Source organism: Clarias gariepinus, chromosome 16 (assembly GCF_024256425.1).
Source record: "Clarias gariepinus isolate MV-2021 ecotype Netherlands chromosome 16, CGAR_prim_01v2, whole genome shotgun sequence".
Classification (NCBI taxonomy): domain Eukaryota; kingdom Metazoa; phylum Chordata; class Actinopteri; order Siluriformes; family Clariidae; genus Clarias; species Clarias gariepinus.
In genome coordinates, this window is record NC_071115.1 from 5,190,457 (window position 1) to 5,216,085 (window position 25,629).

Sequence of the window (25,629 nt, forward strand, 5' to 3'; positions counted from 1 at the left end):
TTAATATTTCATATAAAGTTGTGAATCATATAAATTTAATCATCAACAGCTATAAGTTACAAGGGAAAAAAGTGTTAACATCAGAGGACAGGCTGTTACAGCTTTTTATATTTACCTCAGATGGAACTTGCAACAGTAGAGAGAGCTCATTACAAATCTCTGACACTGGAGACTCCTTCCAAAAATACGCTGCTCATTATAACAAAAAAAAAAAAAAAACACGCATATGAAATTTACAATGTAGACAGGTCTGTATTAACACACTCATTTTATTGCATTTTTGTTTTAATCGTAACACCTAGTGTATGCCATTATACTACAGATCCTCAGTATATATACCATCAAAAAGTTTCAGAACTAGTTTGGTAACACACCAACAGACGCACACTGGGCAGAAAATGGCCAGGCAGGTCCGCAGCTCGACCAAGCGTATGCTTATCATCATCCCCAAGGGACACCCTGCGAATAGTAAATTCTACTGCCAGGTTTTAAAGCATCTGAGGGATGACATACAGAGAAAGTGACCAGATCTGTAGAATATGAAAGTCAAAACCTACATATAAAGCGGTACTGTGAAAATAAAAATGCAATAGAATGAATATCCTAATATAATCCTGTCACACTATGTTGTAGATAATCTGCTGTTTAAAGGATAAGATAAACACGATTGCCTCGAGTGTACGAAAAATACAAGAGATACCGGCTTCTCATCACGACTCGTGGATGATTGAGATGAGTCATGGTAACATTACACACTCTACGTCTGTGTTTTTTTTTTTTACACTATTTATTTACTATTTATTGCTAGTAAGTGATAAGACTGTGTTGGTAGGTATGCTAGAGTTGTGATAATAGGTTTCTATAGTATACCATAATGGTTACTAAGTCTGACAGGAATTATCCTGGTATCCCAGGGGGTTTGCCATGCCGTGCTGGATATTTAGTATGGTATCACTGGTGGTAGTTGGTTCAGTGGTAGCTACTTTGTAATTCTGTGGTAGGACTAGGGCTGGGCGATATGGCTGAAAACTATCACGATATCAGTGTTTCATATCAGTCGATATCGATAATTATTGATATTTTTATGACCCATTTAAAATAAGGACCAGGAGAAACATATATTACATTTAAACATTTTTATTTTAAACTTAACCTTCCTCTGATCATAGTCCCCTCAGTTATTAAGACAGAAATGTCAATAACCATGGAAAACTCAAATAATTAAAATGTAAACATAAGTCTAAAGTCACAATGAACACTTAACAATTATCTCCTAACATTTGCGGTGCAAAATGAAAGAAAATGTAAGAAATGCTTAATAAAGTGTAATAAAATAGTGCAAAGTGCATTTTCTGCTTTTGAAGAGGAATCCAGCATGAGACAACGACATGGCGCAACCAAACGTGATACTGTTACATGATTGACGTTAGTGTCCCTACGTTGCTAGGTTACCAGAGAGCGAGTGCCTTTGTTAATGCAACTGTCACAAGCAACCGGAAGCGGAGCAAAAGACTAGCAGTTAGCCCTTGTAGGGTGGACAGTAAATCCAAACGCGGGACTAGCGCAATCAGACAGCATAACCACGCGAGTCATTGTAAGAACTCTCTCACGCCGAGAGCAAGAGTTTACACAATTATACCCGCTGTTACGGGAGAGAGGTTGATTTTCGGCAGCTGTTTACGGGAGTATAGTCCAGTGCGGGCAATGCTTTGTGGGTAATGTAGTCCAATGTGCGTGAACACGAAAATGTGAGATGAGCTGGAATATAGAGCCTGAACCTGTTTTCTTTTAGTTGTTCTTGGTTTGATTTAAGTACGGAATCCATCCGGAAGTTTGTAATATCGCCTGACAACGCAGAAAATAAAAGTGTGGACATGCATCGACTCGTTTGTCTTTCTCATCACTGCATGGGCATGAATTAACGGGCTGTTGCGCTGCCGCGAGAAACGACAAAATAAAGCGGAGAAGCTAACACCGCGTTCTAGCAACACACACTCAATCAGGAATTGGACCTAAAATCACATAAGATCCGGCGAAGCGTTGGAAACGGCATGGGCAGACTCAATGACTGTGCGATGTGAAGCGCCATCTTGTCTCCTTTTATACTTCCTGAATCGAAAGCGAGTGCGCATGACAGCAACCAAACTAGCTTCGCGACCTCTGTTTTCTTCCGACAAAGAATAAAAATTATCGAATGTTTTATCAAACACATTTTTTATTGATATCGATCACGTGTCTATCGCGATACATATCATTATTGTTTATCGCCCAGCCCTAGGTAGGACTAATAACTAACATGTAAATCAGTTTCTATTATATTCCAGCTGGCTGCTTAAGCTGTAACAGGTTCTAGCCATGAAATCCAAAACTTTGGGAAAGAATACAGTATTAAAATGATGAACAAGAGAAGTACACTGACTCTGTCAATCCAACCTAATTTACATTTATTGCAGATTTCAAGATCTGTGAGATTGATATAACCGTAGCCATAACTGCACAATCACAAATTAAATATAAAATGCATCAGATGTTGGGAAAGTTTATTTCCTATAAAAACAGTATTGCACGTAGTGTTACTAAAGGTTGGTAAGGTTGCATGGGAAAAAAAATTAACAGTAAAACCAGAGCTACTTTTAATAGTGACAGTAAGAGCATTTTCAGACACACACCATCTAATCACAGGATTGAGATTAAACAGCTGTGTGTCTATAAGAAAACCACTTGATATTGAGACTATTCAGAAAAAACATAACAGTTGAACTTTGCAAGAATGGAAAAAAGTTCATGTGGTCTCGTAAATCCAGACTGAGATCTGGAGATCTGAGTCTCGCTCAGGTCTAGACTCAGAACCGTTATGTGGCAATAAAATGAAGTCAGCTGACCACCTGAATGTACTGAATGACCAGGTTATCACATCTATGGAGTTTTTCTTCCCTGATGGTACGGGGCATATTCCAGGACTCAGATCGTGAAAGAGTGGTTTTGAGAGCATGAAGAATCATTCACACACATGAACCGGTCATCACACTGTGTGCTGCCTTTAAAAGCTGATGGTGAGTGTGTTTAAATTTTTATTTTATTTTATTTTTTGCACCTGGCAATATAAACGCTCTTAAAAGATCTGATGACTGTTCATACTGTAACAGTCTTAACATTTTGATCATTTGTTTAAATATAGGAGACATAATTCAGAGGACACGCATTCACTCATTCAAGTCAAAACAAGGTGTTAGTTCTTATCAAATCTTTTAGCAGAAGCGATAAAACGTCTAATCATTCACATACTGTAGGCATGTGCATGTAATCAGCTATGTGAAAACTGTCTCTCGTATAAAATCATTTTAGATTCTAGGTATTAATATCGGAGCAGGTAGCTCAGTGAGTTAAGGCTTTGGGTTGATCATCAGAAGGTCATGGTCCAAGCCCCACCTCCTCCCAGCTGCCATTGTGGGCCCTTGAGCAAAGCCCTTAACCCCATCTGCAACAGAGGTGTCGTACACTGCGCCCTGCCCCTAGTAGGTCCCACAAGCTGGGATATGCAAAGGAAGAATTTCACCATGCAGTAAAGTAGGCTATATCAGACAAATAAAGACTAAAATTATAATAAATATTTTTTCTGCATATTATTTCCATTAATAAATTCAATTGTTTTCCAAATCTATAAAAGTGATCAATTCAAGATATTAGTTTAATTCAGGATTATTTGTAGATTTATATTAGCTTTTATGAGTACTTGATGTCCAAAAGCACTTCCTGTCAGGGCTTCAAGCCTGCACTCCTTCCCTTATGGTTTGTTTTTCAGACTGGGCTTCAGGACCAACAGTATTCCTATAAGAGATGAAACAAGTCCACAGAGTCCTGTGACGCCTTCATTTGTCCTGTAGACTCCAAGCTTATCTAAGGGAATGAAAATATCACACACATTCTTTAACACGTCGAGAACCAAAGCCGGTTGATTTCGAAGGCTCTCGATTAGTAGAAACAGAAACGCATCGAGCTGTGGGATAACGACGGCGGCTGCGTCCGGACACTCATTAAGGTGACGGTCGACTTTCTGATGATATTTTCCGTCTCGAGACTTCTGGACCACGAGCCGGGCAATCGTGTAAGCGTCCTGGACCAGGTTCATCACCACGGAGAAAAAGTAATACCGGGTGGCGTTTAGGTTCCATTTGTCCTTATCGATGTCTTGGATGAGGCCGATGCTTCTCGCCCAGAGCGCGTTGTCACAGATGAAATAGAGGGCACGGTTCAGATTGGATACGGTGATGCATAACCGCAGCACAGGGTCGGTGAGGTAAAGGGCTTTCTTAGCTGCATCAATCGAACTCACTGTATTTCCAAGCCTGAAAACTGATGGAAAGAAACAAAGTTAGTGCCTTTAGTAGACTCTTGGATCATGATAAAATGTTTAGTCATTAGTTGATAGAAAAATTTCAGACAATGCAAAGTAAATGTCCGAAGCATATAAACACATGTAAATTATCAAAATCAGAAAGCGTTTTATTGACAAGTACGCTTGCACGTACAAGGAATTTGATTTAGTGACAGATTCCAGAAGAAAACAAATGACAAAACAAAAGAACATGAAAAAAAAAGTGTTAATAACACATGGAGTAGGGTGTGGGATTTCATTCCGAGCCCTATTCCTCACTCTGGATATATACAGTTCTTGCAGCATGGGCAGGGGAGTGCCAATAATTCTTTTAGCAGGCCGAACAGTCCTTTGTAGTCTTCTAATGTCTGAATTTGTAGCTGAGTCAAGCCAGACAGTTATTGAAGTGCACATGACAGATTCAATGACAGCTGAGTAAAACTGTATGAGCAGCTCCTGTGGCAGGTTGAACAACAATGGAGTCAATGTGAATGTCCTACTTCAGGTCCTGGGAGATGGTCGTGTCCAGGAACCGGAATGACTCCACTGCTGTCACAGTGCTGTTCATGATGGCGAGTGGGGGAAGTGCAGGTGGGTTTCTCCTTAAGTCCACGATCATCTTCACTGTTTTGCGCGTGTTCAGCTCCAGGATGTTGTAACTGCACCAGACAGCCAGCTGCTCAACCTCTCTTCTGTATGCAGACTCGTCACCGTACTGGATGAGGCAGATGATTGTAGTGTCATCTGTAGGCCTGTCACGATAACAAATTTTGCTGGACGATAAATTGTCCAAGAAATTATCGCGATAAACAATAATATTGTCGACCTGAGACCATTTTCATCTAGAATAATGATAATGGCATAATAATGCACATACGCCTTTCAAAATTCAAATCGTTTATTTTTAGACTATTTAACACTGAAAATGGAAAACATTTTAAATATCCACAATAACAATGAACAAAACAACCAAAAACAATAAAAGCAATGGACTCTCAGTCTCTGTTAACAAAAAAATGCACTTGAATAAATACCAAAAACAATAAATAAAATGCATGTAAACAAAATTGCACTTCAAAAAATGCATTCCATATGCAAGGCTCAACATACAAAACTGCCTGTTAGGACCTTTGTAAACAAACAAACAAACAAACAAAAAGCCTCAAGCCATATGCAAAAAACTTTTGAAAAATGGTAATATATATATATATATATATATATATATATATATATAAAATCCAAGCTGTGGATTAAGGTAGGCCTGCTATTTTTATTTGATGAAAAAAATGCCGTTTTTTTTTCAAAGCTTCAAATTGATTCAGTGTTTTCTTTTTGTCATCATAATTTGTTAATTATTTAAGTTAATAAAATATATTTATTGTAGGCCTATCTTATGTTTTTTATTGATATTACTTTATTGTTTTTTTTCTGTTGTCACTGTCAGAAATGCTGCAGGTGCGTGAATTTTATGTGAATCCAGGCTCTGTAACTTCTGTTGTTGATCTGTTCTGCATGTTTCGTTTGCACATTAAAATAAACCCGTGATTTTTGTTTTTAACGGATCACAGACACGTGTCAATTTTATTTTTTACTTAATGCCAATTCAATATTATAATCTTATAATATATTAACGGATAAAAATCAGATAACAAGCGGCGGTTGTCGGTCGGGAAAATGAACCGAAATGAGCATATTATATAAATATTTTATCGATGAATTTAACACCACTCACCAGTATTAGACTGTGTTGGGGGAGATTAGCCGGCTTTTCGACGATACTAAAGGGCAGCATCTCTTTAGCAATCAAGCGAACTACACTGTCGGTGAATGCACACCATTTTGCACTGTCCTGTTTGTACTTTGTTTGTCGACTAAATGCCCCAGTTATGGTGCACTGTCGGGAAGACGAAGACGGAAAATCTGGAAAAACTGCAACGGATGATTGTGTTTTAGGTGCATGTGCATGTTTGTTGTGTTACCGGTTTTAGTCGATACTGTTTTACAACAAATGCGACATACCGGCTCGCTCAGGTTAAGTGGTTCACCACGGTCATTCGGTTTGAATCCGAAGTGCTCCCACACATCAGCTGTCGCGTTTGGCTTTGAAACCAATTCCATGTCACAACTTGCGTCTCGTCTTTTTGCTCTTCTCTGCAGTCGCCTCAAGCACTCCGCCTTCCCACACAAAGTCCATGTGACTGACAAGCGCCGCCTCCCCACACAAAAGACAAAGCAACTGACAAGAGGGTCCGCTTCTCCTACGCTAAGGAAACGAGAGTTGTCATTCAATCGTTTAGTCGCGGATAACAAACGAAATGCAAATGAAATTATCACAGCCGGAAAAATTATCGAGGTCATTTTTTTATCGTGCGATTAATCGATTTATCGACTATCGCGACAGGCCTAGTCATCTGCAAATTTTAGGAGCTTGAAAGTGGGGTCTGTAGAGGTGCAGTCGTTGGTGTAGAGGCAAAAGAGCAGTGGGGAGAGAACGCATCCCTGAGGGGCTCCAGTGTTAGTGGTGTGGCTGTTGAACATGAATTCCCCCAGTCTCACTAGCTGCTGCCTGTCTGTCAGAAAGCTGGTGATTCAATAACATATAGAGCTTCAATTTATAAAGTCTATAAACAAGACCCTTGCATAAGCCCCTGGTTTGTCCAGATGTTGAAGGATAAAGTGCAGTTCTATATTGACTGCATCATCCACAGACCTGTAAGGGTCCAGTGATGTCCTTTAGATAGACCAACACCAGTCTTTCAAATGACTTCATAAATATAAATGCAGATACAGGTCTAAAACATAATGTTCACAACACACAGAATGGATGTAAAATAACAAGGACATGGATGGGCTGGTTTGAATATTTCACACTCTGCTGGTATTTTCACTCACCAGTCTGTAGAGTTTAAACAGAATTCTGCCCTGTATCTGCATGATTTCTTTCACACGCTGCTTCCACATGATTGGCTGATTAGACACATGCAGGAATGCCACTGTTGAGCCGTTTAGCACAGCCCTTAACCCTATCTGCTCCAGGCTGACCCTGCACTCTAAACCCAGCTTTCTAACTGGAATATGCAACAAAATAAACAAACAAAAACAAATTAATAAAAATAATTTTACTGTGCTGTACCGTACATGTGAAAAATAACTGAATCTTAAATTAAATTTCAACGACATGGATAGTACAGTAAGTGTACTTTTCTCATACCCGTGCTGTTAGAAAGGCTCTGTTAAGTCATGTGACTTATCAGTTACTCTTTCTTAATCCTAGTGAATGGGTTTCAGTGATAGTGTTGCACACATGCTAAAAGACATGGCTTAAATTTATTTAATAATTCTTACTTCTATGAGTTAATCACGCAAACCAATGGTTTTAATAATAAGTGGCACCACCGTGATGAGGGAATAGTACATTTTTATTTATAGCACATTTATTTTTAAATGTTTATTATTATTTTGCACTTAAATAATGAGTCACAACATGTGATACAAGAGAACACGGCTCTCTATACCCGTCGTCCACTTTAATAGGAACACCTATACACCTGCCAAGAGCATCCCCGCATTTCTGTTCTTGGCAGACATGACAGGAACCTGATGTGGTCTTCTGCTGTTGTAGCCCAGCCACTTCAAAATTTGATGTGTTTCGCGTTATGAGATCCTTTTACATTTACATTTACATTTGGGCATTTGGCAGACGCTTTTATCCAGAGCGACTTACATTTTTTTTTTTATCTCATTACATATCTGAGCAGTTGAGGGTTAAGGGCCTTGCTCAAGGGCCCGACAGTGGCAACTTGGTGGTTGTGGGGTTTGAACCTGGGATCTTCGGAACCGTAATCCAATGCCTTAACCACTGAGCTACCCCTGGTACTTTTCTGCTCGTCACATCCAATCAGCTCAGGTCATTCTCCTCAGATCTCTCTTGTTAACAAGGTGTTTCACCTCACCTTTCTGTGTAAACTCCTAAAGAGTGATCACAATGAGCTCCAGGCCTGGAGAGCCAGTGAATTACGAACACATCAACGCCAAAAATCTAAATCCACCAACTTATCCTAGGAATTAATGAATCGCGAAACTGTGTTGGTTAAACTGTGCTCCAAGACTGAAGTTGAAGAGCTCTAATCTAAAGACTGCTTTGTGTGAAAATCTCAGGAGATTTGGTACCAAAAACCATGACAGGATTGATGGCACAGAGGTCAGTCTGATGTTCGAAAATCACATTTTGTACGATGGAGTAGCTCACATCTTGTTTCAGCTAAGTTGTACTTCTTTCTTCGTCAGCCAAATAAATATACTTCCTGTTTGGTAATTGGAGAGTGAATCAGATAAGAAATTGAAAAAGTAGATCGACTTTAGCACATTAAAATTCACTTATACCACTTCAGCACTGTTATTTCAAGTGAACTGAATCCCAGTTAAAATATTCACTTTATCTTTTCTAATTAATATCTATTGGTGCAGGTGTTTGTTTACATTGAGGGAGTAGCGCATTAGTAGATTATTTTAAAGTAGATTATTAAATCCAGAACCTAACTGTTCATGACATCACTTTTACTCAACATTTTTATTTCACTTATGGTGCAGGTTAAACTACAGACAGAGATCCAAGAAATGCAAAAGTCAGTCAATTCTGTCCAGCGGTCGATTTAAGACACGCCCACAGTTTGACACTTTTAAAACTTGCGGTTTATAATCTCTCACGTGACCGCTCATAACTGTAACTTTACATGTTAAACTTCAGGCAAATACTGAAAGACTGACAAAGTTTCATTAAATTCTGTTTGGCCAGTTTTTTATGATGCTGTGACAAGATCTGGCTGGACGGACAAACAGACAGAAGTTTGCTGAAGTTTTCAGATGTTTCAGGTCCTCCAGGGTATGAAACGTAAAGATATCATTGAAGGAACAAAAAAAAAAGGAACTTTTATTTAAAAAGATAACTATTTCTATATTGTGAGCATGTACCTTTTTTTTAATGATGGTGGGAAATAAAAAGGTGCTTAGATGTTTTGTGTGAAAATTTGGATCATCATGAAGTGTTAAAAAGATGTCAGTTGTGTTTGTGTTAAAAGAGGAGGACACAGAGAGAATACATAAAGGAACAAAAAGGGAAATGAGGTCCAGATGGAAATTTTCTAGAAGACCTGTGTGCCACTTACACTTCCGTCCTGAACTCATGCTGGACTCCAGGCTCTGTAACTTCTGCACCACCACTTTCCTCTTCAGATCATTTCGAAGCAGGTACCTGGTCAACGCGCATGCGTACTGGGTTGCCCTGAACACACGTCAGATTAGTTAATCTCTTTGTTTTAAAGCAGTTTAATCACTTACAGTAAACTTTAATGCTATCCATTAATCCACACTCACCTGAAAATGCGATCCCTTCCTTGACTCTGATTGGTCAGTTTGATAAAAGAATCCATTTAAATCGAGTTAACAAAGTAACAAAGTGACACACTCTCGCGCTCGTTGACATCAGTGGAGTCACGCCATCGGCTCGCGCGCTGAAGCTCGCTCACACTGTGCGCCACTTGGAACGCTTTCGCGCATGCGCATTTAGGAGGGGGGAAACGCGTTACGTGACACATACAAACAAACAAATAAAAGCTCGTTCACATTAAAGGTGTATATATTGTTTAAATTTCACCTTTTATAAAATCATTAACTAATGTGTAACTTTTTTCGCGCCTAAGTAATTTTATTAACAATATACGAATTGTTCCATGGACGTTTCCAGAAAGGCGTGCTTGGTCACGTGACTAGGGCTCATTATAATACTTAATGAGGAAACATGGCTGACACAAAGTCAATCAGTGGATCAGTGAAGCAAAGAGAACATCAAATCATTTGGCAGTTTATACTGTAGAAATGATAGGAATGCTTTTGGCATTACAGTGGGCAGAGGGGAAAAACTTTGACAAGGTTTTAATTTGTTCAGACTCCGCTTCAGTTTTAAAGAGCTTGAGATCCTTTAAATCTACTCATCAAGATATTCTTTTTAATATCCTACACATATATTCAAGAATTGTTCAAAAAGGCACATCAATCAGTTTCATGTGGGTTCCAGCACACGTAGGGATAAGGGGAAATGAAGAAGTGGACAAATTAGCAAAACAAACTTTACAGAAAGAAACAATAGAGACACAAATGCCATTAAGCAAATCAGAGATAAAGGTTTTAATATGGAGTAAAGTGGTTGAAGAATGGCAAGTAAAGTGGAATAATGAAATAAAGGGTAGATTCCTTTACAGTTTAATAAACAAAGTAAATCAAAACATAAAGTATATAGGTAAATCAAGGAAAGAAGAGGTTATCTTCAACAGAATAGTATTAGGGCACACAAATTTAAATAGCACACTTAAAATAATAGGAAAACACCCAAATGGACAATGTGATCACTGCAATGTTGAAGAAACAATAACTCATGTATTCCTTGTTTGTAGGAAGTATGAACAAGAAAGAGAAACAATGATGAAGGAAATAAGAAAAAACATAAATCAGGAGGTGGATCTTAAGGTTTTAATAAAATGGGCGAGTGAAGTAAATAATAAAATCTTCTTCAATTTTATTAAAGAAACGGGTCTGATAAATAGGATGTGAGACTCTGTTCCACACTCCGGAGCAGAAGGTGGCGGTAATGCACCTAATAAAGTTGGTGTCAGCCGCCGTTAAAAACCAACAAGAAGAAGAAGAAGAGAAGATGGCTGACACAAAGGCTTAGGCAAGGGACAGATGTAAAGTGGCACCAAAGACTTTCTCATCAAAATAAAGTTTACATAGGGCAGCAGTTTCAAAAGAGGACAAGTGTGTGTGTGTGTGTGTGTGATTTTTACTCACTTCAGATATATTTTTTAATAATATCTCCCAAGTTTCTACATTAGAAATACGAGCTAGTCAGGTGAACAATTCTGAGAAAACAGTTGTTTAATCGTGTGATTAATGTTCTCCCTGTGCTTGGTGGGTTTCCTCCGGGTGCTTCGGTTTCTTCCCACAGTCCAAAGACATGTAGATTGATTGGCGTTCCCAAATTGCCCATAGTGTGTGAGTGTGTGTCTCCTGTGAGGGATTGGCATCATGTCCAGGTTGTACCCTGGCTCGTGCCTGAATAGCAATGAACGCAACCCTGTACAGGATAATTGAAATAGAGAATTAATAAAAGAAATAATGATTTAATATAATCACTGTATCAGAATTTGCTATTATGCTGTAATAAGCATGAGTCCTAACGTTTACTAAAGGGTAACGTCTGTATATAAGAATAAATTACACCCTGGATGTAGTGCCAGTCCATCGCACAACCAAACACACACTCTGTAAAGTTTTAAAGTTGCGTAGTTGAATAAGTGAGTCGCTTTGTCTGTCCGCTGTGCTTTAATAAGCTTTTCTGGCGCCAGGAAAGACTCAAACACACGAATACATTGTCTGTCAAAAAGGTCATTGTTTATTAATAGGAAAAGACAGAGTTTCTATATGTTGGACCAAACATCTGTGCCATCGACATCTGTACAAACCAGGCGAGTTAGGGGGCAGAGACAGTGACATAAAGAGAGAATGAGAAGGTGAGCATGGGAACGTTTACACCTTTAAAAAACAGACTCAATAAATGGAAGATTTAACACGTTAATATCTGAAGAGTGCATGGCGTGAGTGTGTGAGCTCTGCCACAGCTGCTGATTGGGTCTTAAGAAATCTGGGGAAAGGACATGCAACATGAACCTCACACGTATGAAGGTCTGAAGATCAAAGTTCAGGACTTGTCTTGTCATCTGTAACATAAAGTCTATTGAGCAATCTGTGGCTTCAGGAAGAAGTCTTTTGAAGCTGATGTCCTTGTTTTATATGTCGGCCAGTTTGGAAAGGGCCAGACTTACTGAGCCTGTAAAAGTTTATAGGGAAATTTTAAAGAGTTTAAAGTGATAAAATCACTTTAAATTTTATTTAAAGTTCACCTGATTTTCATTTCTTTTGACAGAATTGCATGCATACTCACACAGTGTGGGCTAAAGTCTGAGAAGAAATTGAAAATTTCGTAAGTTTTAGAGTTTAAAAAAGGAAATTTTATTTTCAATAAGCTGGGTTACATTTAAATGTAAGAAAACTGCTAATACAGGTGGCTCAGTGGTTAGCACAATTGCTTTGCAACTGAAATACCTGCAAGGTTGATGGGGACAAAACTTGCCTCTGGTCTGTGTGTGGAGTTTGTCTGGCGTTCTCCTATCTGGGTTTCCTCCTATAGTCCAAAGACATGTGTTGTAGGCTGACTGGTGTTTTTAGTTTACCTATAATGTTTTTTTTGGGGTGTGTGATTGTATGTGTGTGTTTGTGTATGTGTGTGTGTGTGTGTGTATGTGTGTGCGTGCCTTGTGATCTGTTGGCACTCCATCCAGAGTGTCCATGTGGTTTGTTCCCTGAGCTTCCTAGCCTCCAGGATAGGCTTATATTTTTATAGGCTCCACCCTACACAGTATAAGCGCTACAGAGAAGTCATAAAATACACAATGCAGACTATTTGGAATTTCCTTTCGGGTGAATAAAGTATATTTATCTATTTTTCTCACTCACCATCTATGCCAATCCCAGGAGCCTATCCCTGGAGACTCAAGGGACGAGGTGAGGTACACCTTGGACAGGGTGCCAATCCATCACAGTGCACACACACACACACACACACACACACACATTCATTTACACTCTACAGGCAGTTTGGGAACATCAATTAACCTAATACGTTTGTCTTTGGACTGTGGAAGGACACTGGAGTACCCAGAGGAAACCCACCAAGCACAGGGCAGGAATCGAACATGGACCCTGAAGGTGCACGACAACAGTTCTGACCACTTAGCCACCGTGGCATAAATCTAGAGATTTATCTATTGGTACAAATGTTTTGTACAAAAAGCCAGATTTGCAGTGAGTCATAGGCCAGATAAGATAGGAGGGTTGCGTCAGGAAGGGCACCTGTGCCAAGCTTGTATGTGCGGAGCGGATGGTCCGCTGTGGCAACCCCTTGCCAGGAGCAGCCGAAAGACCAGCAACAACAACAACAACAACAACAACATATCCCTTCTGTTGAAGAACATGTTCGCTCGACATGTTAATGGATTTTAAAACTAAACCCAGATCATTAGGTTTTAAACAACCATGAGTCTGTTTCACACTCAAGATATATATGTAAAGTTAAATAAGTGAAATGGTGGAACTGGAGTCACTCGACAGGAACAACTGTGGCACATTCAGAGTATGACATCACAGTATGCATCACTTCACGGTCACTTATGGAGCAAAGGTACAGACTCTACATACAAGCAGCATCAGTGATAGAATCGCCACCTTACAGTATCTACTATGATGTAACTATGATGTAACAGTATAGGGTCTGTGTATCAAAACCTGTGCGTAAGAGACTGCAGTCAGTAACATGTGAGACAGGGATGTGCATCGGCTGCTGGTCATCCCAGGGACACTGATGGTATGATAATACCGCTCTTTACTTATACGAAGGACTGATCACTTAAATCTTGATTGAGTTACTTGATATTTCATTAATTCACTATAGTGCTCATTACAAGAGAAACAGTAACTTATGGTATGCTGTGATCGGTGTTTAAGTATTTAAATGTATTCACAAAAAAATTTAATATGATGTTGTGTATTACATGTCCTTTAAAGGATTAATAGAATAGTATGTGTTAGTTAGTTGTGTTAGAAGCTTGGTTAAATAATGTCGTTGGTGTATTTGTTTAAATTTTATTTAACTGTTGTGATTTAACTGTTATTTATCAGGAATAGTGATGTACCCTTTTTCTGGTTTTTATTTAAGGTTATCGACCTCGCTCTCACTTATATGAGTCCAATTTGAACAATTGTTGTGTAACCCGCAAAGCTGTCAGACACAAGAATTAAATGTGATTCCAGAGTTGATTCCCGCGTCCCCTGTAGTTGACTGTGGCCTTTTTCCAGTTTGAAGCAGAGGCTGATGTGCAAATTCCCAGACAATTCGACAATATAGACAGACCAAATAATACGAAGTTGGTAAATTCATATTAATAGTTTTAAAAGTCACTCAAGCTGTTATTAGGGCACTGGCGGCTCAGTGGTAGGTTTCTCGCGTGTCCTGGCCTGGATCTTTTGTAAAAACTTTTTTTGATGGGAGGAGCTGAAAAAAAAAAAAGAAATACTTAAGCAGTTGCTGATCATATAATGTGTACTGAAAATATTGGTGCTAAATTTGAAACAAAAAAAAAAAAAACTGGCATTTTGCACCCTAAACAAACAAACAAATGATGAAATAAAGGGCTTGGATTACTTAAATTAGAATCTGGCTTACTGTAAATAAATAAACAAACAAACAAACAAACAAACAAACAAACAAACAAATAAATAAATAAATAAATAAATAAATAAATCAAATATGTACAGTATGTTTGTTGAACGCTGACTGTTTCACCTCCGTTCCACTAGGTGTCGCACTGCGTCTCCAACGCCTCTTAACTCCACTGGGTTTGTTTTTGAGCGGAATCCAAAATGGCGGAGGCTGAACCAACCAAATCTACAACCTGCACGTTTCTGTTTAAAAAATCAAACAAGAAATTCGCTGCACGGAAAAGAAAGGCCAGCGACAGCGATAAAGGTAAAACGAAGTAATTATTTCCTCTAATATTAGATATAAACTCCTAAGCTGAGGTTTATTATAAGCTTAAACACTGGAGGCTGGCTAGTCACTCTTGCTAACAGTGTAGAAACCATGAAGCCCCTAAAGCCTGTTTGTTTGTTTGTTTGTTTGTTTGTTTAGAGAGGAGCAGCGATGAGGAGAAAAACGCCGTGGTGAAAAGAGAGAAGAAACCAAGCGCTCCCAACCCCATGATACAGCGGGTTAGTCTGTCTGCTGTAGTGAGATATATATATATATATATATATATATATATATATATATAAAATGAATAAATAAATGAAAGGTTTTGTCTGTACGTTGATCAGAACTCGCTCTGTCAGTGACTTTTCATTATGTTTCTATAAAATAAAATGGCACAACAGAAATAATTATGCTTACAGTCTGGTACAAATGAACAGTATGGGTCTCTCATTCATTAAAAATGCATCAGGTGTGAATTTTCTGTGTACCTCATCAGTTAAAATTATATTAAGCCGTAAGTTATGCCCACTGAAGAACCTTGGCATATTGCGATATGAATTTTTCTATAATAATTAATGTAAATGCAGCTAATCCGTTCCAGGTACTTAAAAATATCACCAATATTACAAGATACAAGAAAGTGAGGAAAATCACGTAGCTTTTGAATGCATGTCAGTTTTGGTATCGCGGGTTGACTCTTTCGTGACTAAAAAAAGAAATGTAAACTCGCGTTGCTTGGCATTCCATTGACTGACGGCTGAGATCTGTCGGTGTTCTGTTCTAATTAAATTCTTAAGGCCAAAATTTGTAGGGCAGGCCATTCGTATGCCGAGGTACCAGCTGTAATTGAGGGGCGTGGCCAGTTTGAGTGACGGCTGCCGAACCACTAGCTTTGCATCACTTTAGCTAACTAGAATCGTTGTAGTTTGACTCACCACGGATGTCAGAGTTATCAATGACTGAGCTAGCTTGTGATAATTATAGGTATATAGACGTGTTCCAACCAACAGTTCGGTTTGTAGATTAACTAGAATTTAAGTGGGGTCCGCTCATGCTAAGATGGAGAAAACCAGAGTTCCCGGAGCTGAGAATCAGAAAACCTGTAGGTGACGTCACAGGAGCTGAGAAACCGCCATGAGAAAATGTGCAGGTGCTTGTACAGAAATGGGATGAAAACCTCCTTCAGACATTCCTGAGCAGTTTGTGAAAGGTTGCTGAATTGACGTGATGTCACAGGCTAGCTGTGGATGTAGTATCTGTTACGTTTAATGTATCCCTTATATAAAATCTAACCAACTTTTTTTTATTTTTTAGACCAAGAAGGTGGAAAGAGAAGCGGTTTCCTCCAGCGACAGCGATGAAGACCAAGGAGCCAATAAGATCACAGTGGCTTATAAATCCTCTCGCTCAGCGGTGAGAAATCACACTTTTACTCTTTATTATTTACAGTTTATTTTTATTTACAGTTAGTTCTGCCCGAGTAATCAGATTGGACGGGAGGCTTTCGACGAGTGGTGATTAAAAATTGTAACGTTATAATATTAAGGAATCGAACCAGGAAAGTTAATACAGCTGATATTTTAAAATGAGATATAAGATAAATGTCATACGTTGTCACATGATCACAGATTTTGCTGATTTTTTTTCACCAATTGTTGGTATGGGCATGAAAATAAACCCCCCCCCCCCCCCCCAATTTTTTGTCCCAACTCCCGCTCGTTAAAAAATGGCAGCCATCTTGATTTTTGGCCTTGACGAGCTTCGAGACACTTTTTGAAATCCTATTTTCCTAGACAACTCACTTGCTATATGTCATATGAAGATAAAACTGGGTGTATTTATGTATTTTTTCTTGTAGATTCAGATTCTGCAAGCAGAATTCAGGGGGTTACTTCACATCACCTCAAAATAAATAAAAATCAGGGGGGTGTTATGCCCTGTTTTATAGAAATCAGTAAACATTAATTTGTCCAGGTTTTGCAAAATTCTATGATTTGACACACAGAAATGTACCGCAATGACTGTAAAAATACTTATTGCATACTCATAAAATCTGCTCTTTTCAAAGTGGAAGTTACTTTGAATTCTTCTGTAATGCATATCTAGTCAAAGACCGATACTGAAGTTATTCATCTCTCTACACTGAAAGGACATTTTAGACTAAAGGGTCTGGTAGCAAAAATCATCAATCACAGTTTTTGTTTTATCACCCTGGGTATCTGATTCTGAATGAACAAAGCCCACAAAATGAGTTCATGAAATAAGACCAAAAGGGTACATGTACAGGACACCTGTCAAGTTGCAGTAACACAAATAATATCAACTGGGAAAGGCATGCACTTTGTAGCTACCAAAGTCATTTTGCTAGGAAATGCCTCCACAAATGTTTGACCACTAAGTGGTTTTAGTCTTCTTTGCCTGAAAGTTTTTAAAGCATGCTTCAACGTTCTCGATATCCTCAGCTGGCCATCTGTATTGTCGTCCCATTCCACCTGAGACAGCAGGAACAGAAACTAACGTCAGTATATGGATGAATGGAATCCAGCATTCTTTTTTGCTTTCTGGCCAAAACAGATTGTTCCCAAATGCCCCACGATGCATAAACCTGACACAAATGTCCAGATTTTCATCAGATCATTGGTCAATACAAACAATGTACCACTTGTCATCATAGACTACTGCAGCATATTGTCCAGGTTTAAGTTCAGATGAAGTGACTGATGGTTCCTTTTGAATAATAGTGGACATTCTATCAGAAGAGATTCTGAACGTTAAGAATCCATCTTTGGTTGGCACAAATCTATGGTGACTACGAGTGCCTGGAGTAGTCTTTGCAGACATCAGTCTCTCATTGATTTTTTGGCCATGGTCTTCAATTGCTTCACAGCTGACAAATACAAATTCAATTCCTGAAATGTTATCTTGCACCAGTCGTAGAACCTGTCTGGAGTCAAAATCTGATCCTGCACTGGCGCGTGCAGAGAGGCACGCCTAAAAAGTCATTTAACAGTACCACCTATCTCATCATAAGGACTCTTCCCATGACAGGCAGATTTGATTTAAATTTGGTAGAACTTTGAGTGGATTCATGAGAACCTCAATAAACTTGCATCTTAGTGAACCATCGTTTTCACTACCATCCCTATAGCAAACCACAAAGTTTTTCTGCACTTAATTAGTATCAAGAAAAAGATGATGCAATCACCAAGTTCCTTGATAAGTCCTATTGTGTAGATCCATGTACATTCTCTGTGTATAAAATGTGTATCAAATTGTAAAACATTTGCAAAACCTGGACATTACACACGTAATGTGTTTCTATAAAACAGGGCATAACACCCCCCTGGTTTTTATTTATTTTCAAGATGAGGTGATGTGAAGTAACTCCTGTTTTTTGAGTAATATATATACGTACAGACCTTGGGTTCTGGGGGTTGTTAAGGGGTACCCCCCCCCCCCCCCCCAATGTTTTTTATATATTATAGATATTTTTTAACGAGTGGAAGTTGGGACAAAATAAATTGGTGTTTTTTGTTCTCATGGCAATACCAACATTTGGTGAAAAAATCTGAGAAGTGATGGTGGAAAATTTCTCCTCCACTGGATGATTTGTGATGGAATTGCTCTGTTGTATAAAAGCAGTATCACACTCGAGATGGTGCTGTTGTACTCAATCCTCTAAGACCGCTTCACTGCCGTGCTGATATTCAGTACAACAGCACCACCTCAAGTGTTGTTTAATTATACAGCAGTGTTTACGTTAGGTATAATGACCCTGAATTCTGAGATCTTAATTAATTTGCTGTTTGATGAAACACGATCAGCTGATCATATTTGTCATGTGTTAAACAAAGTAAATATTTGTAAACATTCGGCTGTTGTGGAAATCAGTTAAGTTTTAACTCGACGCCACTTCCTGTTTGAGAACGCTGAAATCAGACTAAAACACTTAAGAATGATAGTTGAAGTCTTGGGATCTGACTTTACAGAAGGATCGCTTATCAGTTCCTCGAAGTGAGCAGGTTGATGACTGTGTGTGTGTGTGTGTGAGATAGAAACCAGAGGGACCGGACGACATGGGCGCCACCGCCGTGTACGCGCTGGACACCGAGCGAGATAAAGACGCCCAGGCCATCTTCGAACGCAGCCAGAAGATCCAGGAGGTGAGTGAAGCGCTGGTGTTCGAGTCTCTTCCTCCTTCCGTCCCGATGAGACGATGCGTGATTCTTTTCCTTCCTGCTGTCTTTTTAGGAGTTGCAGGGCAAAGAGGACGACAAAATCTACCGCGGCATCAACAACTATCAGAAATTCATCAAGCCCAAGGACACCACCATGGGGAACGCCTCCTCCGGCATGGTCAGGTACGGTGACCTCGGGACGAGTTTATATACGGCTTGTGATTAGAGCTGCTGTATGATTTAACACACGGTCTGATCTGTGGGGTGTGTGTGATAGGAAAGGACCAATCCGAGCACCGGAGCACCTGAGGGCAACAGTGCGGTGGGACTACCAGCCTGACATCTGCAAAGATTACAAAGAGACCGGCTTCTGTGGATTTGGAGGTGTGTGTCTGTCTGTCTGTCTCTGTTTGCAATCATGTGGCTGTCTCCTGTCTGCGCGCCTGCCTGTCTGTCTGTCTGTCTGTCTCCTGTCTGTCTCTCTCTGCATGCCTGTCTGTCTTTCTGTCTCCCGTCTGCGTGTCTGTCCGTGTGGAGGTTTCTGTAAATGTGTGTGTAAGTGCATGTCAGTGGGTGTGTGAGTGCATGTCTCTTTGTGCGTGTACGTGTGCGAGAATACATTAGAATAGAGTTTTAGTGATGTAATCCCCAGTTTGATGTAGGTGATGGTTGAAACCCGTGTGTGTCTGTGTGTTTTTCCCCTCAGACAGCTGTAAGTTCCTGCACGACCGCTCGGATTATAAGCACGGCTGGCAGATCGAGCGCGAGCTAGAGGAGGGACGATACGGAGCTAACGGTGAGCTGAGACGGGGGTGTGAACTCTGTACACGCCTGAGATAATTACATACACGCATACCTGTATAACATCAGCTTTTAAAACTTCCAGTTGATTTTTTTTATGTGTTTACTTTATAGGAGATGTGTCATGTTTTACAAATTGTCTTAACCAAATAAACATTGTAATCCTTGTTTAATTATTCTGACATTAAATCAAATTTACTTATATTGAGTGTTTGAAGTAAAATATAAACGGAATCATCTTTAACCACAAAGGTGAATTATATAATAACTGAATTAATAAATCAGTCAATTAATAAATGACTCTTTACCAAGGGCGGCAATAATTCTAGAGCTAATGTTGTAAAATGTTTTTTAAATCAGGTAATAATAATAATTAAAGAAGATTTAAAAGTAAATTGATTGTACAGAGCCTCTAGTTCTGTGTAATAGTGACACCTGGTGTCTGATGCAGGAACTTCATTAGGAATTTTTTTATTTATTCTAATATTTAAATAGCTGTTTTTGAGAAAGGCTGTAGTTTACACACACCTGCCGTGTTTGTTCTTGCAGACGAAGAGAACTACGAGGTGAGCAGCGACGAGGAAGATCTGCCTTTCAAGTGCTTCATCTGCAGGGAGTCGTTTAAGAACCCGATTATAACAAAGTGAGTTTCAGTCGCAGTCATTTATTTTGATAAAAATAATTTCCCAGATAGATCACCAGGACATTAATCCAGGCCAGAGTTTTGTTTTAACCCTCAAAGCAGTGTATAACCAGAATCATACATACAGCACATCTATAGTATACAGTATAACCAAACCTGGTGTCTTGTATATACACCTCACTGCATACTGTGTGTAGTTAAAGCTCCACTATTGACATGAACACACTCTTGGTGTTATCAGGTGTAGACATTATTTCTGTGAGACCTGCGCGCTGCAGCATTACCGCAAGTCTAAGCGCTGCTACGTCTGCAACCAGCAAACCAACGGAGTCTTCAACCCAGCCAAAGGTAACTAACCTGCTCGCTCATGTGGCGTCTTATACAATATTAAATATTTATAATAGAGACAGGGGGACAAATCAATTCGGTTATCAGTGATTCATTTAACGTCACGCTGATTGCAAAATCTATTTATCTATTTTATATTTTAATTTATACATGTTTGCGTTTGAGGTGGTAAAATGTTGAAGTTCTTCTATAGTTTGTTTAGAATTGTAACAAAATTAAAAGAAATGAATATTCATGAAATCATACTGGCAGAATCGCAATAGAGATCGAATCATCACCCTGGTATCGTGATAACATCGTATTGTATATAGCACTATATTCTGTGGGATACGTACCATAGCTGCATTTAAAACCAAACCTGCCTTGGCTTATTGATTAAGGGGCGCTCAAACATACAGTGGTGTGAAAAACTATTTGCCCCCTTCCTGATTTCTTATTCTTTTGCATGTTTGTCACACTTGGATGTTTCTGCTCATCAAAAACCGTTAACTATTAGTCAAAGATAACATAATTGAACACAAAATGCAGTTTTTTATTGAAGGTTTACGTTATTAAGGGAGAAAAAAAACTCCAAATCCACATGGCCCTGTGTGAAAAAGTGATTGCCCCCCTTGTTAAAAAATAACTTAACTGTGGTTTATCACACCTAAGTTCAATTTCTGTAGTCACCCCCAGGCCTGATTACTGCCACACCTGTTTCAATAAAGAAATCACTTAAATGGAAGCTACCTGACACAGAGAAGTAGACCAAAAGCACCTCAAAAGCTGGACATCATGCCAAGATTCAAAGAAATTCAGGAACAAATGAGAACAAAAGTAATTGAGATCTATCAGTCTGGTAAAGGTTATAAAGCCATTTCTAAAGCTTTGGGACTCCAGCGAACCACAGTGAGAGCTATTATCCACAAATGGCAAAAACATGGAACAGTGGTGAACCTTCCCAGGAGTGGCCGGCCGACCAAAATTACCCCAAGAGCGCAGAGACGACTCATCCGAGAGGCCACAAAAGACCCCAGGACAACATCTAAAGAACTGCAGGCCTTACTTCCCTCAATTAAGGTCAGTGTTCACGACTCCACCATAAGAAAGAGACTGGGCAAAAACGGCCTGCATGGCAGATTTCCAAGGCGCAAACCACTTTTAAGCAAAAAGAACATTAAGGCTCGTCTCAATTTTGCTAAAAAACGTCTCAATGATTGCCAAGACTTTTGGGAAAATACCTTGTGGACCGACGAGACAAAAGTTGAACTTTTTGGAAGGTGCGTCTCCAGTTACATCTGGAGTAAAAGTAACGCAGCATTTCAGAAAAAGAACATCATACCAGTAAAATATGGTGGTGGTAGTGTGATGGTCTGGGGTTGTTTTGCTGCTTCAGGACCTGGAAGGCTTGCTGTGATAGATGGAACCATGAATTCTACTGTCTACCAAAAAATCCTGAAGGAGAATGTCCGGCCATCTGTTCATCAACTCAAGCTGAAGCGATCTTGGGTGCTGCAGCAGGACAATGACCCAAAACACACCAGCAAATCCACCTCTGAATGGCTGAAGAAAAACAAAATGAAGACTTTGGAGTGGCCTAGTCAAAGTCCTGACCTGAATCCTATTGAGATGTTGTGGCATGACCTTAAAAAGGCGGTTCATGCTAGAAAACCCTCAAATAAAGCTGAATTACAACAATTCTGCAAAGATGAGTGGGCCAAAATTCCTCCAGAGCGCTGTAAAAGACTCATTGCAAGTTATCGCAAACGTTTGATTGCAGTTATTGCTGCTAAGGGTGGCCCAAGCAGTTATTAGGTTCAGGGGGCAATTACTGTTTCACACAGGGCCATGTAGGTTTGGATTTTTTTTCTCCCTAAATAATAAAAACCATCATTTAAAAACTGCATTTTGTGTTTACTTGTGTTATCTTTGACTAATAGTTAAATGTGTTTGATGATCAGAAAGATTTAAGTGTGACAAACATGCAAAAGAATAAGAAATCAGAAAAGGGGGCAAATAGTTTTTCACACCACTGTATGGATCCTTTCAGCATTTCACAACTGATGTTCTTAGAGATGATTTCCTTCCTTCAGCGCAGCTTTAGATGAAGGCGTTGTTGGATCTGGTTCTGTTTAGTTTTGAAGCCACATTGTGTCAGAAATATAAAGAAACATTAAATATCATAGAAGGAGAAACGCCTATACGTTCAGGCGTTTATTGAGATGTGTAATAAAATCTTGGTGTCTTGGTGTTATACTGTAAAAAAAAAAAAAAAAAAGGAATGGAATAGTGGGCATGTTGTCAAAACTCAAACTTTGTTTCCTTTTTTTTCTGAAGAGTTGATGGCGAAGATGCAGAAACATCAGGCTGCTGCAGACCAGCCACCTTCAGACGAGGAAGACTAGCGGTCCTGTCCACTCCGCTCTTTCCTGTGTTCCCTCCTGATACTTTTCTTGTTTTTTGTAAATTAACTTTAAAAAAATAAAGTTTTTTTTTTTTATATATAGTTTTTTTTATCTAATGGTTTGTTTGAACAGAATTACTTCTCTTAACCTGGTTGTAAATAACATCATAAATATATATATTTTAAAAGGTCCCTATTATGCAAAATTCACTTGCCAAGTTTAGATAATCAGTTCAATTAAATTCTATTTTATTTATATAGTGCGCTTACCAATGGTCATTGTCTCAAAGCAGCTTTACAAAATTAAAAGAAAATGTATGGAGTTGTGTATGAGTGAAAAAAAAAAAGTGTTTAGATAATAATGATTTTGGACGATGCCAAGAAAAAACTCCGAGAACTATAGGAAGAAACTGTGAGAGGAACCAGATTCAACAGAGAACCCATCCTTATTTGAGTAATATCAGATAGCAGGGATTGATCTGCAGTCATACTGTGTGCTAGGAGGCTGGAAGTTGAGTATAACAAGTTATTTTGGAGTCCAGTTCAGCACAGGGACGAGTCAGCAGGTGCAGAGTGCAGGTGGGATCTGGATCACTAGAAGCTCAGGAGCAACATGTGTAGATTCAAACCATTATAAAGCAGAATCCAGCTGGAGCTGGTCCTCCTCTGGATGCCTCAAGATCCTTGCAGGGTCGGCCTTTGTCTACTGAAGCTGGCACAATCTCCAGATGCCTCGTGATGGGTAGAAAAATAAAAAACAGGTGGAAAAGAATAAGCGTGGTTGCTGTTCAGGATATTAGCAGCACTAGATAGTAGATAGTAGCTCATTTACATAGACACTGAACTGGCACATTCGGACGAGGAGTAACAAAATTTAAGTACGTTTCCACAGTACACTACGGTGGCCCTGAAGTGCAAAACAAAACAAAACCCGAAACAAAATAAATTCAAAACCAAACTAACAAAACGGAAAACAAATTCAAAACCAAATACCAAAACCCAAAACTTTTTTTGGGGGAAAAGGTAGGTATAGTTTGCGAATAAAATGCTTACCGCCGATTGGACGAGACATCTGTCACTCAAGATATACAGGAAGTACTGTAGTAGCGGTAGATTTGTGTGTGTACGAATGTGCAAACATTATTGTGGTTTCAAATATGGTGAGCAGAACACACAAGAAACAAAGAAAAAAAAAACAAGTTCCTACTTCCTTTATATCTTGAGTGACAGATGTCTCGTCCAATCAGGAGTAAGCATTTCATTCGCAAACTATACCTACCTTTTTCGGTTTGTAACAACAACAAAACTCCCCCCCTCAAAAAAAAAAAAAGGTTTGGGTTTTGTTATTTTGGTTTTTAATTTGTTTTCCGTTTTGTTAATTTGTTTTGCACTTCACGGCCACCGTAGCGCTCTGACCCCGGCTTACCAACAAAGAAGCGGGGATATATGAAGAATAAAGATTTTCACTGTCCAGTGATGTAAACGTGACAAATAAAGGCTGAACGTAACTCATTATATAATATATAAATGCTTACACAAGAAAGGGAGTGCTGTTCTACTGAATAACAGCACGGTGCAGCCTGAGTACTGAAGGAATCACAGCTGTGCTGATATTACATACAACAGCACAACCTCAAGTGTGGTATTCATTTTATGCAACAGTTCCACAAGCACTATTTATTAGCGACAGATTATTATTTGTTTATTTAACCAGTTATTTTGTCCTTCTATGCCTGGTAGAACTAACTGTGACTGACAGTTATGTAATTAACAGGGGTGACTGACAAAAGCTGAGAATAAACCATGGAGGTGGTGGACAGACCTGAAAAACTTACAAGGTTTACTTTATATTTCCACTTCTTCAACTTTAGAATATCAGCTCGAGTTGAATCCCCAACATAATTAAATGGAAAGCTAGTGCGGTGAGAGTAACTCCAGTTTATCCGGAGGCTGTTAAAGAGTTCTCCACTCACTGTCTATACTCACTGTATACAGGGTCCCAGGAGTACAAGGTGGGATACACCTTAGACTCCAGTGGTTCTCAAAGTGTGGGGCGCCCACTAGTGGGGAATACAGACATGACAGGTGGGGCGCAATGAACGGGAGGGAATTAGTGGAAAATAATAGGAAAGTACCTATTCTAATTCATGCTTTTATTTATTGATTTATTTAATCTTTATTTTCTTTATCAGACACTCGAAACTAAACAATCACACACAAAGAAATGGATCATTAATACAAGTAAATTAAAATAACATCAGA

At 39.1% G+C, this 25,629-nt stretch overlaps 2 protein-coding genes across 2 annotated transcripts; one reads left to right on the forward strand and one right to left on the reverse strand.

The window, feature by feature from the left end:
• Positions 1–3,168: 3,168 nt before the first annotated feature.
• On the reverse strand, positions 3,169–9,875 carry pex11a (peroxisomal biogenesis factor 11 alpha). The gene is made up of 3 exons (XM_053515063.1): positions 9,749–9,875; positions 9,541–9,656; positions 3,169–4,353 (listed from the first exon to the last, which is right to left on the reverse strand). The coding sequence occupies exons 1-3, from the start codon at positions 9,802–9,804 to the stop codon at positions 3,785–3,787; spliced, it is 741 nt and encodes a 246-aa protein (XP_053371038.1). The 5' UTR covers positions 9,805–9,875; the 3' UTR covers positions 3,169–3,784.
• Positions 9,876–14,339: 4,464 nt separating this feature from the next.
• On the forward strand, positions 14,340–23,463 carry rnf113a (ring finger protein 113A). Its single transcript, XM_053515025.1, has 11 exons — positions 14,340–14,409; positions 14,843–15,011; positions 15,174–15,253; positions 16,329–16,427; positions 19,070–19,177; positions 19,266–19,375; positions 19,470–19,576; positions 19,899–19,988; positions 20,543–20,636; positions 20,878–20,984; positions 23,301–23,463. The coding sequence occupies exons 2-11, from the start codon at positions 14,906–14,908 to the stop codon at positions 23,366–23,368; spliced, it is 969 nt and encodes a 322-aa protein (XP_053371000.1). The 5' UTR covers positions 14,340–14,409; positions 14,843–14,905; the 3' UTR covers positions 23,369–23,463.
• Positions 23,464–25,629: the final 2,166 nt, after the last annotated feature.

Coding starts and splice junctions, on each gene's coding strand:
- pex11a (XM_053515063.1), bottom strand. CDS start 9,804: ATGGATTCTTTTATCAAACTGACCAATCAGAGTCAAGGAAGGGATCGC. Junction 9,657..9,748: donor GGAAGGGATCGCATTTTCAG/GTGAGTGTGGAT, acceptor ACGTGTGTTCAG/GGCAACCCAGTACGCATGCG. Junction 4,354..9,540: donor CATGAGTTCAGGACGGAAGT/GTAAGTGGCACA, acceptor TCTTTCCATCAG/TTTTCAGGCTTGGAAATACA.
- rnf113a (XM_053515025.1), top strand. CDS start 14,906: ATGGCGGAGGCTGAACCAACCAAATCTACAACCTGCACGTTTCTGTTT. Junction 16,428..19,069: donor ATAAATCCTCTCGCTCAGCG/GTGAGAAATCAC, acceptor TGTGTGAGATAG/AAACCAGAGGGACCGGACGA. Junction 20,637..20,877: donor AAGAACCCGATTATAACAAA/GTGAGTTTCAGT, acceptor TGGTGTTATCAG/GTGTAGACATTATTTCTGTG.